This window comes from Ornithorhynchus anatinus, chromosome 20 (genome assembly GCF_004115215.2).
Source record: "Ornithorhynchus anatinus isolate Pmale09 chromosome 20, mOrnAna1.pri.v4, whole genome shotgun sequence".
Taxonomy (NCBI): Eukaryota; Metazoa; Chordata; class Mammalia; order Monotremata; family Ornithorhynchidae; genus Ornithorhynchus; species Ornithorhynchus anatinus.
In genome coordinates, this window is record NC_041747.1 from 8,871,877 (window position 1) to 8,887,029 (window position 15,153).

Here is a 15,153-nt window from a genome sequence, read left to right on the forward strand (position 1 = left end):
TTTGGTTTTTTACCTGGTCCAAATGTCGGTCTCTCATTAGTTCATATTCATTTTGCAGGGTATGTTGAAAAAGGGTCCAGATGATATGTTCCAGTTCCGGGTGATCAGACAAAAGGCGTGAGCATAGGGAATTCAATCGGAGATATGCTAGCCGATACACTGAGGAGGGAGAATTGTTATTTTTCACTTTTAGCTCATTATTCATTTGGACTTTCCATAGGATTCTTTTACACCCTGAGGAACCTGATGGGATGGTGGGGTTCAGAAACATTTTAGGGCCGCCCAGCAGCATTCTCTAGCCATGCTTTTGTCATGGCTATTTGCACTTCAGCAGCAAGAGCTGCTGATGCATTTACTGAGTACCTTCTGTGTGCCGAGTATTGTCCTAGGTGGTTAGGACAGGACAATACAAATCAAAGTCACCGTTTCTGCTCTGAAGGAGTTTACAATTTCATGGATGTGGAACAGAGGTGAAGGCTAGATACAAGGATACATGTTGGGGAACCTAAAGAAATCGTCTGATGTCCAGTAACTGCCCCAATTAGTAGTAGCACTAATGGTACCATACTAATCACCTATTACTGTACTATTATTATTATTACTATTATTATGATGGTATTTGTTAAATGCTCACTATGTTTCAAGCACTGTTCTAAGTGCTGGGGTAGATAAAAGTGAATCGGGTCAGACACAGTCCCTGTCCCCCATGGGGCTTACAGTCTAAGATGGAGGGAGAACTGGCATCGAATTCCCATTTTACAGGTGAGGAACCTGGAGCTCAGAGAAGTGAAGTGACTTGCCCGAGGTCAGACAGAAGGCAACTGGCAGAGCTGGGATTAGAACCCAGATTCTCTAACTCCCAGGTCCATGATCTTTCCACCGCGCCATGCTGCTTCTCACTAAGTTGTACTTAGTTGGCAAAGCACAACAGCAGCACCAGGTCAAGACGCCGCAGGCCCTGCCGCCAACATGGACTCTGGTGGGTCGACCCCTGTGTCTGATTGTGAGCCGAGCCCGTTGCCTGACCGCGTTAGTTTTCTGCTCATCTGACTCAGCTCTGGGGACTCTGCAATATGAATTTTTAGGACTAATGTACCGCACTGTAAGCACTAAACAAATACCACAAGCAGCGTGGCTCAGTGGAAAGAGCATGGGCTTTGGAGTCAGGGCTCATGAGTTCGAATCCCAGCTCTGCCACTTGTCGGCTGTGTGACTGTGGGCAAGTCACTTAACTTCTCTGTGCCTCAGTTCCCTCATCTGTAAAATGGGGATTAAGACTGTGAGCCCCTTGTGGGACAACCTGATTCCCCTATGTCTACCCCAGCACTTAGAACAGTGCTCGGCACATAGTAAGTGCTTAACAAATACCAACATTATTATCACAATAATAACACCATTATTAGTATTATTATATTGTTGTTCTCAACACAATATTTACTATTGTTGCTGGGACCTCTTGGGAAGTGGGTAACCAAAAAAAGGGAAGGTTTGGATTTTTGAAATTATTTATTAGATTTCTGATGCAGCTGTCCTTAAAAAACTCAAAGCACCATACACTATTTGCCATTACCAAAGAGCAAAAGGGCAAATACGTAAAATGTTTGATGATAATTACTCACCTTTTTTATAAAAAAGTGAAAGGGAGGTAGATTTCTGTTGCTTCTGTATTTGGGATCCTGAAGTTGTCTGTGCCTCTGTATTTTGAGAGGAATTTACACGAACTGTTGCTCCTTTTTTCTTAGGGGATCTTACAGGAGACAGATAACTACATATACACAGAAGGAAGTGATACATTTAAAATATGTTTCCAATTTTGGTAGTAAAATTATTTCATAAAATTGCACAAGAATATATATTTATACCCAGTCATGAGGATACTCATTTCTAACAACTTTGAAAGGAACAAAAAATTCATACTGTTTAAAAACAAAAAAACAAGCTCTTTACAAATGGAGAGAACACCTAGTAAACTTTTGAGGCCAGTGCTCTGGGAGAAGAGCGATCAGGCTACTTCAGACGAGATTGGTATGAAAGGAGCAGAAAACCCCTGTGCTTCATTCTCTTCCTCTCCTCCCGCACCTCTTCAATTCTCAAACCAGTCAAAAGCCTAACTTGAATTAGGAAAGCAGCAAGAGAGAAGCAGCAGCTGGGGAAGTGGAGGGAAAATAGAGAGGAAACAGAGAGAGAGGAGGAGAGATCAGGCATTGGCTTTGCACAGGTTTTTAAAGATACAAAAACTGGAACGTTCCCTTATTTTCCTCCCCTTTCGCTACTAGATGAGACCATGGTGCTTTCGGTAGGTGCAGCAAGAGAAGAGCCGGGGCCACCCCGGGAGCTGAGGAAAGCTTCATATTTAGCCTTGGCCAGTATGGCGTGGCTCTTTTGAACCTCACTGCACCAGATTGAGGCTTTAGCTCAGCCTACTCTAAAAGGGTAGAAGGTAAAATTAGAGAAGCAGTGTGGCTCAGTGGAAAGAGCCTGGGCTTGGGAGTCAGAGGTCATGGGTTCTAAACCCAACTCCGCCACTTGTCGGCTGTGTGACTTTGGGCAAGTCACTTAACTTCTTTGGGCCTCAGTTACCTCATCTGTAAAATGGGGATTGAGACTGTGAGCCTTACATGGGACAAGGACTGTGTCCAACCCGATCTGCTTGTATCCAACCCAGCACGTAGTACAGTGCCTGGCACATAGTTAAGCGCTTAACAAATGCCATAATTATTATTATTACCTGGTAGTTGGAAGACCTGGATTCTTCTGCAGCTCCTCTGCGTACCTACTGGGTGACCTTGGGCAAATCGCTTAACTTCTCTGTGCCTCAGTTCCCTCATCTGCAAAATGGGGATTCAATACCTGTTCTCTCTCCTACTTAAATTGTGAGCCCCACGTGCCTGATTATTTTTTAACTGCCACTACACTTAATACAGTGCTTGGGATATAGTAAGCGCTTAAATACCATAATTATTATTACTCCCCCAAGTGCTTAATAATAATAATAATGTTGGTATTTGTTAAGCGCTTACTATGTTCAGAGCACTGTTCTAAGCACTGGGGTAGACACAGGGGAATCAGGTTGTCCCACGTGGGGCTCACAGTCTTAATCCCCATTTTACACATGAGGTAACTGAGGCACAGAGAAGTGAAGTGACTTGCCCACAGTCACACAGCTGACAAGTGGCAGAGCTGGAATTTGAACTCATGACCTCTGACTCCCAAGCCCGGGCTCTTTCCACTGAGCCACGCCGCTTAGTATAGGGCTCTGCACAGAGTAACATTCCATAAATACTACTGATCATTTCGAGGATCTTACAAGCTAAAACAGGATCTTAATATTGAGGCTTTCACAAGAAAAATATAGCACAATGAACAATTAAAGGCTTCAGTAAGCATCGAAGACTGAAATATCTAATCAGCCCACCTGTATAACATTTTCAAAGCTTAAATCTGAACTTGGGAGAGATGATGAAGATGGGAAGAGGAAATGAGTAATTCTCTGCGATGCTTTATATATATTTTAATGGTATTTTTTTTAAGTGCTGACTATGTGTCAAGCACTGTTCTAATCACTGAGGTAGATTGGAGCTTATCAGGTTGAACACTGTTCCTAACCCACAAGGGGCTCAACGTCTAAATTGGAAGGAAGACGATTTAATCCCCATTTTACAGATGAGGAAACTGAGGTGGAGAGAAGTTAAATGACTTGCCCTAAGTCAGACAGCAAGCAATTGGTAGAGCCAGAATTAGAACCCATGTCCTCTGACTCCCAGGCCCCTGGTCTTTCCCCTAGGCCACATTGCTTCCCAGTGGACATACAAGATTTTCTGGAGCATAGACATGTCTCGTTGACATGTGGTCAACTCTAGGAATAGATTCTGGATCCCTTCTAATCCCCACTGTCAGAGTGCAGTGCTTTGCCCATAAAAGAGGACTGCTCCCTCCTGCTACTCTATGAACTATTTGAATGTTGCTCATTTGGACTCTTTAACTTTCTTAGCTGCTCCTACTGTGATTTATTCTCACTGTCCTATGTATTACTCCTCCCCAATTCATATTCTGATTGAGAAGAGGAGTAGGTCTTCTTTCTCAAACTTAACCCAGCCTTCAGTATAGCACCTTATACATAGGAAATGCTCAATAAATATAATAATATTGCTAATACAAATACAAGGAACAGGCCACTTTACACATAGTAAATGCTCAATAAATACCATAATAAAAATAAGTAGAACAGGCACTCCAATTTCAAATCATTTAAAATACTTTAGGAGAAATCGCCCAGCTCTGAAGTCAAGACTAGGGCGCCTATGCAGAAATGAATGTTTACTTACAGATCTGCAGCAGTGTGAGAATGCTGAAGAGGCAGATTAAGAGTGGAAGTTGGCTCGGGGTGATCAGCTGGTCCTTCTCGTTCTTTTGATTGTTTAATGAGATCAAACAGAGGTGAATCCTATGGGAAAGAAGATACCCTTTGTGAGACATCATCGTATGGATTCTTTCATCAAAATCACACACAAGTCAGTGATTAACTGCAAATTTGAATTCTTAATTGCTGGGACATTTTCCACTACTCGGGGCTCTTGCTTAACAATGTTTATTGTCAGGAGGTAATTGGCAATCTTTACCGGCAAAGGGAGGTAATAAGAGCAATTTGAGGTAATGAGGACAAAGAAACACCAATCTATGGCCACAGTTATGCTAAGTCTCAACTAAAATTCATTCCATTTTAACTTACATTATATGTACACCTCTGGCAAATTACTGACAAGCAATATTCTGCACCTATGGTTCACGGCAATACTTTTGTACCCCAAAGTTAGCTGCCAGGCCTTGAGCATCAAATAGCACTTAGTATTCTATCCTATCCACTTTTTTTCTTACAAAAGGTGATTTAAGAGCTGTTTTTTGGGGTTCTTTTTTTTTTTTTTTTTTTGCACAGCTCCTCGAACACCTCCAAAGGTTGCCCATCCTTCCTAGCATCAACCAAAAATATCAGCAAGTTCCAGGCAGTGTCTATATAAATCCATAGATAAGAGACCTAAATTGTGTTACTGGAGGAAATAGAATGCTAGGATCCTAATCATTCAGAGAGATGCCATGGAGAGCAAATGTCACTGTCCCTCCAAACATTCTGTTGTCACTGTTGGAGATGGGATCCTGGGCTGAATGAACCACTCTTCTGACCCAGTAACAGCATTTTTTATGTTCCTAAGTACTTCCCAAACCAGATCGGCATCTCCAGTTACCCCAACCTCTGGGAGAGAAGAGCCGGGTACTTGCCAATTTGCTTGACTGAGCTGGATGTCATGTTGGCTCTCAGCCACTTATTGGTCATTCCTTTTTAGTCAACTTACTCTGTTCCATTCAATTCAGATGTTATGCCACTTGCAGCAGTAAATACATTAAAATTCACTATTACAAATGTGGTTCCAAAATTTATAACCATGAGTTATATATCAGTTCCAAAAACTGAACACTTTGTACAAATTCAAAAACTTATTTTACATAGAAAGGTAAGTGTAAACTATGAAGCTAACAGAAAAAAAATACAGCATTTAACTTTGTAGTGAACTTCAACGCTTAAGATGGTCAATATTCTCTGTGCTACTTCAGCAGTATATTTCCACGTCGAGGGAAAATCCTAACCCCTGGCTTTAGGGCACTCAAAACTACTCAGAACTACTTTCCCCACCTACTTATCCCCACCCTCATGCCATCCCAGCTCACACATTTCTCTGAATATGGAGTCAAAATACTCGGTTTGCTTCATTCTCATCTCTCTCGCTGCTGGCTGACTCCTGACTCGTGCCTCGTCTCTGCCTGGCACTCTCGCCCACAGCCCACCCCACACACTCCGCTTCTCTGCCGCTAACCTCCTCACTGTGCCTTGTTCTTGCCTGTCCCGCCATCGACCCCTGGCCCACATCCTACCTCTGGCCTGGAATGCCCTCCCTCCTCACATCTGCCAAACTAGCTCTCTTCCACCCTTCAAAGACCTACTGAGAGCTCACCTCCTCCAGGAGGCCTTCCCAGACTGAGCTCCCACTGAGCTCCCCTTTTCCTCTGCTCCTCCTCCTCTCCCCATCACCCCAACTCCCTCCCTCTGCTTACTCCCTTCCCCGCCCCACAGCACTTGCATATATTATTCTATTTATTGTATTATTATTGTATTTATCTATTTTGAAGCTATTGATGCCTGTCTACTTGTTTTGTTTTGTTGTCTGTCTCCCCCTTCTAGACTGTGAGCTCTATATGTTGCCAAATTGTATTTTCTAAGCGCTTAGTACAGTGCTCCGTCCAAAGTAGGCGCTCAATAAATACAACTGATTGAATACTACTTCAGCCCTTGTGAATCACCTAAGCACACAGGTACTCACAGGCCTCCTCATTATGTACATAGTTGTATAGATTCTATTCCTTCCTCTTATAGGTAACTTATTTGAGTGTCCCTCTGACCCACTATATTGTAAACTCCGAGGGCAGTGATCAAGTCTACTAACTCTATTGAACTCTCCAAAACTCGTAGCACAGTGTTCTGTACAGAGTAAATGCTAAATATATACCATAAATAAATGCCTTCAATTCTACCTTCGTAACAAAATAATGTGAAGTATAATGTGTAATGGGGGATGTGTCAGATATGAAAATGAAAGCAGAAGATAGGATGTTAAGTAATAAAGGTAAATACCACTGACTGATAAAGAGAATGGTTTTCAAGATAATGTATTTCCATTTGTTTCCTAAAAAACATTATAATAATGTTGGTATTTAAGTGCTTACTATGTGCCAAGCACTATTCTAAGCTCTGGGGTAGATACAAGGCAATCAGGATGTCCCACATGGGGCTCACAGTCTTAATCCCCATTTTACAGATGCACAGAGAAGTTCATTGACTTGCCCAAAGTCACACAGCTGACAAGTGGAGGAGTCGGGATTAGAACCCACGACCTCTGACTCCCAAGCCCATGTTCTTTCCACTAAGCCACGCCGCTTCTCAGCTTCACACTGCTTATGTGATACATGATTTACCAAAACTCATTTATTAGGTAAATCCTTATCTCAATTTCTACTGAGAACACCGGCTAGAGAAAATTGAGTTGAAATTGTGGCAAGAGTTCAGGTTAGACATAAATAAAACTTCTTTTATATTGAAAAGAGTTCCAAAAGTGACCTGGAAATCTTCTCTTGTAGTTTACTAACATGTGAGACATTCATAGAACTTGGATTTTTATGTGTAGCGCTCCCTAACACAGGATGACCGATTTAAGGATTCTGAGGATCCTACCATAACTAATCTATTCTCCTTCCTAAAACTATCTACCTGGCCAACACTTTACATTAGCCCAAAAGTTTCATCTTAAAAAATCATTACATGTATTTATGTAGTTACTGTTACAACAAGAATACTTATTACTATGGTGATTACGTGCTTACCGTGTATCAAGCATTGTGCTAAGTGCTGGGGTGGATAGAGATCACTATATCAGACCTACTCCCTGTTTCACATGGGACATCACCATCTGTGAGGTAGGAAGAACAGGCATCTTAGCCCCATTTTATACATGAGGAAACTGAGGCCCAGAGCAGTTAAGTGATTTGCCCAGAGTCACAAAGGAGTGCCGTGGCAGATCTTTAAAGCACTCTATCCCCTTGCCCCCTCCTCCCTCATCTGCCTACTCTTCAACTCCTTCCTAGCCTGTACTCTTCGCTCCTCTACTGCCAACCTACTCACTGTATCTCCATCTCCTCTATCTGGCCCCCCTGCCCACATCCTGCCTCTGGCCTGGAAGGCCCTCCCTTTTCATATTCAACAAGAGTGACTCTTCCCACCTTAAAAGCCTTACTGAGGGCACATCTCCTCCAAGAGGCCTTCCCTGACTCAGCCCTCATTTCCTCTTTCCCCACTCCCTTCTGCCTTGCCCTGACATGATCCCTTTACTCACCTCCCCCGCCTCCAGCCCCGCAGCACTTATGGCCACTATCTATAACTTATTTATATTAATGTCTGTCTCCTCCTCTAGACTGTAAGCTCGGTGAGCAGGGATTGTGTCTGTTACATTGTTGTGTTGTACTCTTCCAAGCGCTTAGTATAGTGCTCTGCACACAGTAAGCACTCAGTACGATTGATTCCCCATTTTCCGAATCCCAGACCTATGCACTTTCCACTCACCCACAAAGCCTCTCACTACTATAGAAGGAAAACATGAATCTCTAGGTGGTAGGTAACAAAATCTGAAGCTTAAAAGTGTCTCAAGAGCAAACTATCCTTACTCTGATACATAATGACTAGTTAAAATAAAAGTGATAATGTGTGAATGGGTATATGGCACGGCTCAGTGGAAAGAGCACGGGCTTGGGAGCCAGCGGTCATGGGTTCTAATCCCACTTCCTCCACTTATCAGTTGGATGACCTTGGGCAAATCACTTACCTTCTCTGTGCCTCAGTTATCTCATCTGTAAAATGGGGATTAAGACTGTGAGCCCCACCTGGGACAACCTGATTATCTTGTACCCCCCGCCAGCCCTTAGAACAGTGCTTGGCACATAGTAAGCACTTAACAAATGCCATCATCATCATTATTATTATTATTATTATGTGAATGTGCTTGGAGAAGGCAAATCTGGCCTTTCACAAGGTAAGAAAAAATGCCCTTGATGAGTTAGTTACCCTCTGGACACACGCATCTAGAAATCATCTGGAAAACCTTTAATGGGTCACATTTTCGGAGCTCAGGGAGGGGAGCCAGGAGGAACAGAAGCTCAGAAGACTCTAAGCTCAGTGTGAGCCGGGATTGTGACTGTTTATTGTTCTGTACTCTCCCAAGTGCTTAGTACAGTGCTCTGCACACAGTTAAGAGCTCAATAAACACGACTGAATGAATGAATGAACCCAAGCGCCTCCAGTAGGACTAGAGGTACTGAAGTGTGAAAGACCAGTGGTTGGAGGACATTTTGGCGTCTTTACAAAACAAGGGGCAAAAGCTGGAGGCTCATCAAGGCTGGAGTCCCCAGGGAAAAGTCCCAGGAACACCTACAATGGGTGAAGATACAAGGTGCTAATGTTGGGTGTTTGTATGGCCTAGAGCAAATTAAATAAATAAAGGAAGATGGGGCTGAGTGAAAGCAAGCAAAATAAGCTCATGGAGTAATCAGGGTGCTCACAGGCAGGGAATGCACCACTTCTTTGTTTAGTACTTCCCAAGCACTTAAGACAAGGCATTGCCCAAGGAGGGTGCTCAATACATATTGATTTTTACTGTTACTAGTATTGCTGCGTGGCCTGGGGGCATCTGTTCAAGGGGATGTTGTCAGTAAGCCTCCATCTTCCTAACTACAAGACCTACAAGGGGGGAAACTGGCTTTCCTGAATCCCAGCTGTAACAACGGGCCTAGTGAATTTAGGTGCTGGTGATCACTGTTGGTTGGGGCATAATAATAATAAATAATGATAATGATTGTATTTGTTAAGCGCTTACTAAGTGCCACACACTGTTCTAGTGCTGGGCTAGTGCAAGGTAATCAGGTTGGACACAGTCCCTGTCCCACATGGAGCTCACAGGCTTCATCCCCATTTTACAGATGAGGGAAGTGAGGCAAAGAGAAGTAAAGTGACTTGCCCAAGGTCAAACGCACACAAATGACAGAACTGGGATCAGAACCCATAACCTTGTGAGACCCAGGCCCGTGCTCTATCCACTAAATCACACTGTTTCTCCTTCATGACATTTTAAGAAAGAAAAACACATGTGAGAGTTAATGATCTTACACCAACATTAATCACCACACAGTCCTATTAATTACATGGTGTACATCCTCTCATCAGCAAAGGAAGTGTGTGGCTAGTTTTAACAAGATTATCCAAAAATTAGACTATTATTAAATCTTAATGTTCTCGATAAATATTTATCCCTCTCCTAGCAGCAAACAAGGACGTAATTAAAGGTAATAGTCACACATGACTGTATATTTAGTACCTGTTTCTCATAGGCTATCTAAAATTATATTTCTTCTCACTCTGCACCTACTTTTTTCTTTCTCAGGTAAATGCAGAGCCCCAACCTCCTTACCCTGCACCCTTCTCTCCCTCTCTCCTCCTCCCCGGATGTCACAGGGGACATAAGAAAGCCCGGAAGCCTTTGCCTTGTAAACGCCATCCAGTGACCTGGCCCTGATTCTGGTTTTGATGACTGGACAGGGAGTCAGAGGACCTGGGTTCTAATCCTACTCCCCCACTTGCTTGCTGTATGACCTTGGGGAAGTCACTTCACTGCTCTTTGCCTCAGTTTCCTCGACTGCAAAATGGGGATTTAATACCTCTTCTCCCTCCTATTTAGACTGTGAGCCCCATAACTGTGGCCAACTTGATTCACCGGTACCTACCCCCAGCTCTTCAAAAGTTGCTTGACTCATTCAAGGGCTTGGGAGAGAATATAACAATAAAGAGAAACATTCCCTGCCCCCAGTGAGTTTACAGTCTAGAAGGGGAGACAGATATTAATATAAATAAATTACAGATATATACTTAAGTGCTGAGGGGGTGGGGTGGTGAATAAAGGGAGCGAGTCAGGGTGACACAGAAGGGAGTGGGAGAAGGAGAAAGGAGGGGTTAGTCAGGGAAGGCTTCTTGGAGGAGATGTGCCCTCAATAAGGCTTTGAAGGCAGGGAGACTAATTTTCTGTCGAATTTGAGGAGGGAAGGTGCTGTTCCAGGCCAGAGGCAGGAATTGGGCAAGGGATCGGTGGTGAGACAGATGAGATCAAGGTGGACACAGGCTGTGAACACGGCTGGAAACAGAAGTCCACATATTGGGCAACCTGCACATTCACAAGGTTGGGCTATTCTGCCAATCAATCAATCAATCATATTTATTGAGTGCTTCCTGGGCATAGAGCACAGGCCTGGGAGTCAAAAGGTCACGGGTTCTAATCCCTGCTCTGCCACTTATCTGCTGTGACCTTGGGCAAGTCACTTCACTTCTCTGTGCCTCAGTTACCTCATCTGCAAAATGGGGATTGAAACTGAGAGTCCCATGTGGGATAGGGACTATGTGCAACCCAATTTGCTTGTCTCTACCCCAGCGCTTAGTACAGTGCCTGGCACAGAGTAAGCATTTAACAGATACCAGAATTATTATTATTATTATTTCTAAGCCCTTGGGAGAGTACAGTACAGAATTAGCAGACAGGTTCTCTAGCCATAGTGAGTTTACGGTCTAGAGGGGCAAGTAGATGGGCATGAGATAAACAAAAGTCCAGAGAGGCCTGAAGACTCCTCTCAAAAATCTAAAGAGGAACTGTCACCTTTTTATGGTACTCAGTATTGTCAGAACTGCATATGAACAGACCAACCTCTCTGGCTGCTACTTCCCTCCCATCTCCTACACTGGCTCTTCCTCAACTCCTCACCTGTGTCTTTCAAGGCTCTGTTCTGGGTTCCAATCTCTTCTCATTGTACACTCATTTCCTTGAGGAGCTCATCTGACCACTGGCTTCAACCATCTCACTTATCACTCGTCCCCTATGCAATCTCACTTTTTCCCCCTGCCTTCATGAAAATGCCACCAGCACCTAAAGATGAGTATGTCTAAATCTGAACTCATCTTCTCTTCCAAATACTCACTTTCTGTCTCCTAACTTTTCCAACACAGTTGGCATCACCATCCTACCTTTCTCTAAAGCCCGTAAGGACGGTATTACCCTTGACTCCTTGCTCTCTTTCCACTCTCATATTGTCTGTTCTAAATCCTGTCAGTTTTTCTTTCACAACATTCACTGATAGACACCCCCTTAGCCCCATCCCCTCTGCTCCTTCCCATGGCTACCACCCTGGACCAGGCACTTGTTTGACTCCTCTATCAGCCTCCTCACTGGTCTGCTGGCCTCCAATCTCTCCCCTCTCCAGTCCATTCAATTCTTCACTGCGCTGTCTAGATTAGTTTTCTATGCTATCATTCTGCTCGTCTTTCCTCTCCTCAAAAAAAAAAAATCTTTACTGTTTATCCATACTTCCCCATATCAAGCAGAAACTCCTTATCAGTGGCCCCATGACACTTCATCATCTCTCTCCTTCTTAGTTCCCTCCCCACTCTTCCACTCTACCCCGGTTGGTACTCTTAGCTCTTCTTGAGCTAAACTACTCACTGAGCCCTGTTTTCATTCCTCCCAGATCCAATCCCTTGCTCATGCCCTTCCTTCCCATCAGAACTCCCTCCCCCGGGGAAAGAGCACGGGCCTGGGAGTCAGAGGACTTGGATTCTAAACCCAGCTCTGCCATTTGTCTGCTGTGGGAATATGAGCAAGTCACTTAACTTCTCTTTGCCTCAGTTTCCTCATCGGTAAAATGAGAATTAAATCCCACTCCTTCCTACTTAGAGTGTGAGCCCCATGCGGAACAGGAACTGTGTCCACCCTATCTTGTATCTGCTCCAGCGCTTGGCACATAGTTTACAAGTACTATTATTGTTACTATTACTAAAATCTGCCATCTTCAAGTCCTTCTGAAATCCTCCAGAAGGTCCTCCCCAATTAATTTTTCTTCTCTCCAGGCCATGTTCCCCCTTTACCACCTCAGCATTCCTGAGCTAATTAGGCCCTTAATGTACTCAAAGCACTTATAGGTATCAACTTACACACCCTACTATTTAAGCACTTACTCTTTTACACATCCACTTTTTCTTTCTTTTCTTCTTTCTCTAAAGTGTTCTGTGCCTGTCCAACTGTAAGCTCCCTAAGAACAGGGATCAGGTCCTTTGACTTCATTCCATTCTTCCAAGTGCTTAGGTCAGTACTCTGCATACAGTAGGTGTTCAATAAATACCTTGGCCTGATTGATATTCATCCTACTTTATGTCACATACCAGGTGACGACTCCAAACCTTCCTGTGGTCTGGGTGCCTCTAAAATCAGACCTCCCTGACACTGGCTATCTTAGCTCATGTTAGGTTGCAACAGCAACAAACTAGTGAAGTATTCTTGCTCAAAGGCTGCAGTTCCAAGAATTCAAAAGGAAAATACTATCGCTACATTTGAAAGTGAAGGGACACATGAATTACTTGAATTAAGAAGTGAACATTAACGAATACAAATTGATTGTATTGAAAGCATGGAACTGAAAACGTCACCATTGAAAGTAAAACCTAGATTCCTTCTTTTTTTTCCTCAATAGTACTTTTTTCCCCATACCTGACTTGCTGGCAACAGTATCCTCTCTGAGCTAGGCAAGCTGTTTCATGTCAATACTTATCTATTCCAATTAGCTGTCGGCATAATCTCTTTCAGTACAGCATTGAGTTCTGCTTTACTTTGTAATTTTGTGAAGGAAACCAGACCTCTTTATCTTTGGTAAAATTTGTCTGAATAATGTTGAAAAAAAAGAGAGTTTCATTATAATTTGTAAAAAAAAAAGTTACAGTGAAGGAAAGTAGTAAGGCAATGGATTATTTATGGTGCTTTATAAAACAATGGATAAAGCCCTTTTTGTTCCTTGTAACATTTCTCAGACGAGGCTGGGAGGGCATCCACCTGATTCTAAGAGTGCAAACAATATCCATGATCAACAGTACCTCCATGCAAGAAAGCTGATGAGATGAATAAGCAATGGACACCTGGCTCTTCAAGAATTATGAGCACTAAGAGAAACTGAATGCAAATGAATTGAAGGGTGTAAACCACAAGCTTTCTTTGTATATGGAAAGATATTCTTGGACTTTGGCCACGGGAAGCTATTTATACTCTTCAGAAGGATAGGAGTTCCCTATCGAAGGAAGCTATAATTGAAGGTCTAAGAGCTAAAACAAAAAATCCAAAACCCCTTTATTTTAAAATATAAATTTAAAATACTTGCTTTACTTAATTATCAAATAAAAAGGCAGGATCCCAAACAAAGAAATCTGGAGCTAAGTCAGTTTCCAAACACTGAAACTATGCTAACCTCAACCTAGGTTCACTGGGTGGCTTATGTACAGAAAATGGAGGACAGTGGGATTCCCAAATAGCTGCTTTATGGGGAGCTGGAACTGGGTAACTGAAAACAAGAGGGGGAGAAGAAATGTTGTAAGGATGCAATAAAACAAAGCCTCAGACAATACTACATCTCATCTGAAAACTGGGAGACAACTGCAATAGATACGGCCTACTGCAATCAAGAAAGAAGTGGCCCTTTAGAAGTTAAAGCTTCCAGAGGATCCTGAGACAAAAGGCAAAAGTGAAAACAAGGTCAGGTGCTGTAAACGCCAACCCCAACTATACATACTGGATCAGGACTGTGGTTCCTGCATTTACCTTTTCAACCACCCATGCAGATGGATCCATAAATGAGTTTCAATATCAGTGGCATCTTGCTCTGAAAACTGATACATAGATATAGATATCTATGCATCTATGTATATCCCATATCAATATATGTATATTAGATATTGTACATATATAAGTATATCGTAGACATCTTGACCCCAATTTTTTTTCCTTTCTCTTTTTAGCTGCTTGAATTAAGATATGCAATACTAATATGATCAAGTTTTAAACAATAGCAAAAACAGAAAAAGAAAGATTCCCAAGATAGCTCATTCTGAGAGCGCAGAGTGGCTTCATTAAAAAACATTTGTAATTCCATCAGTTAATAGCATTTATTGACTATTGTGGGGAGAACAATGTAGTGAGCACTTGGTAGAGGACAGAAGAGGACAGGAGGAAGATACGCTCCCTGTCCACAAGGAGACCATAGTCTAACAGGGAGGGCAAAGGGAAAAAGATTACTCACTCTAGAATGCAGGTGGTTTACCAATCCCAGCCAATTTGGGGGCCCTTGGCATTTTGTGAGATTCATACCAGTCAGTCAGCTGTCAATCGTATTTATTGAGTGCTCACTGTGTGCAGAGCACCATAGTAAGCACCTGGGAGAGTACGATATCACAATAAGCAGAGACATTCCCTGCCAACAAACCTCTGAACTGATTCCCTGGGAAATGGAGGTCCATGCCATTTTCTCCTAACAGCTTCTGTCTGGGTGACGGGGACGCCCTATTAGAATGGACTGGAAGAGGGAGTTCTGCTTATTCAGAACCTCAGAGCTGCAAAATCACAGTTCTACCCCACATCCAGTGGCTGCTCCTGCAGAGTCAGCACATACTCTGACCACTTCCCCAGATGAATGGCACAGACT

The 15,153-nt window shown here is 43.0% G+C and overlaps 1 protein-coding gene across 1 annotated transcript in view; it reads right to left on the reverse strand.

The window, feature by feature from the left end:
• The window catches only part of RB1 (RB transcriptional corepressor 1), a 95,330-nt gene that overhangs the window by 12,419 nt on the left and 67,758 nt on the right, over positions 1-15,153 (reverse strand). Inside the window, exons 18-20 of the mRNA XM_029047864.2 lie at positions 4,326-4,444; positions 1,620-1,765; positions 14-159 (exon numbers count right to left, since the gene is read on the reverse strand). Of these exons, the coding sequence (XP_028903697.1) occupies positions 14-159; positions 1,620-1,765; positions 4,326-4,444 (411 nt within the window). The remainder of the gene's footprint in view (positions 1-13; positions 160-1,619; positions 1,766-4,325; positions 4,445-15,153) is intronic.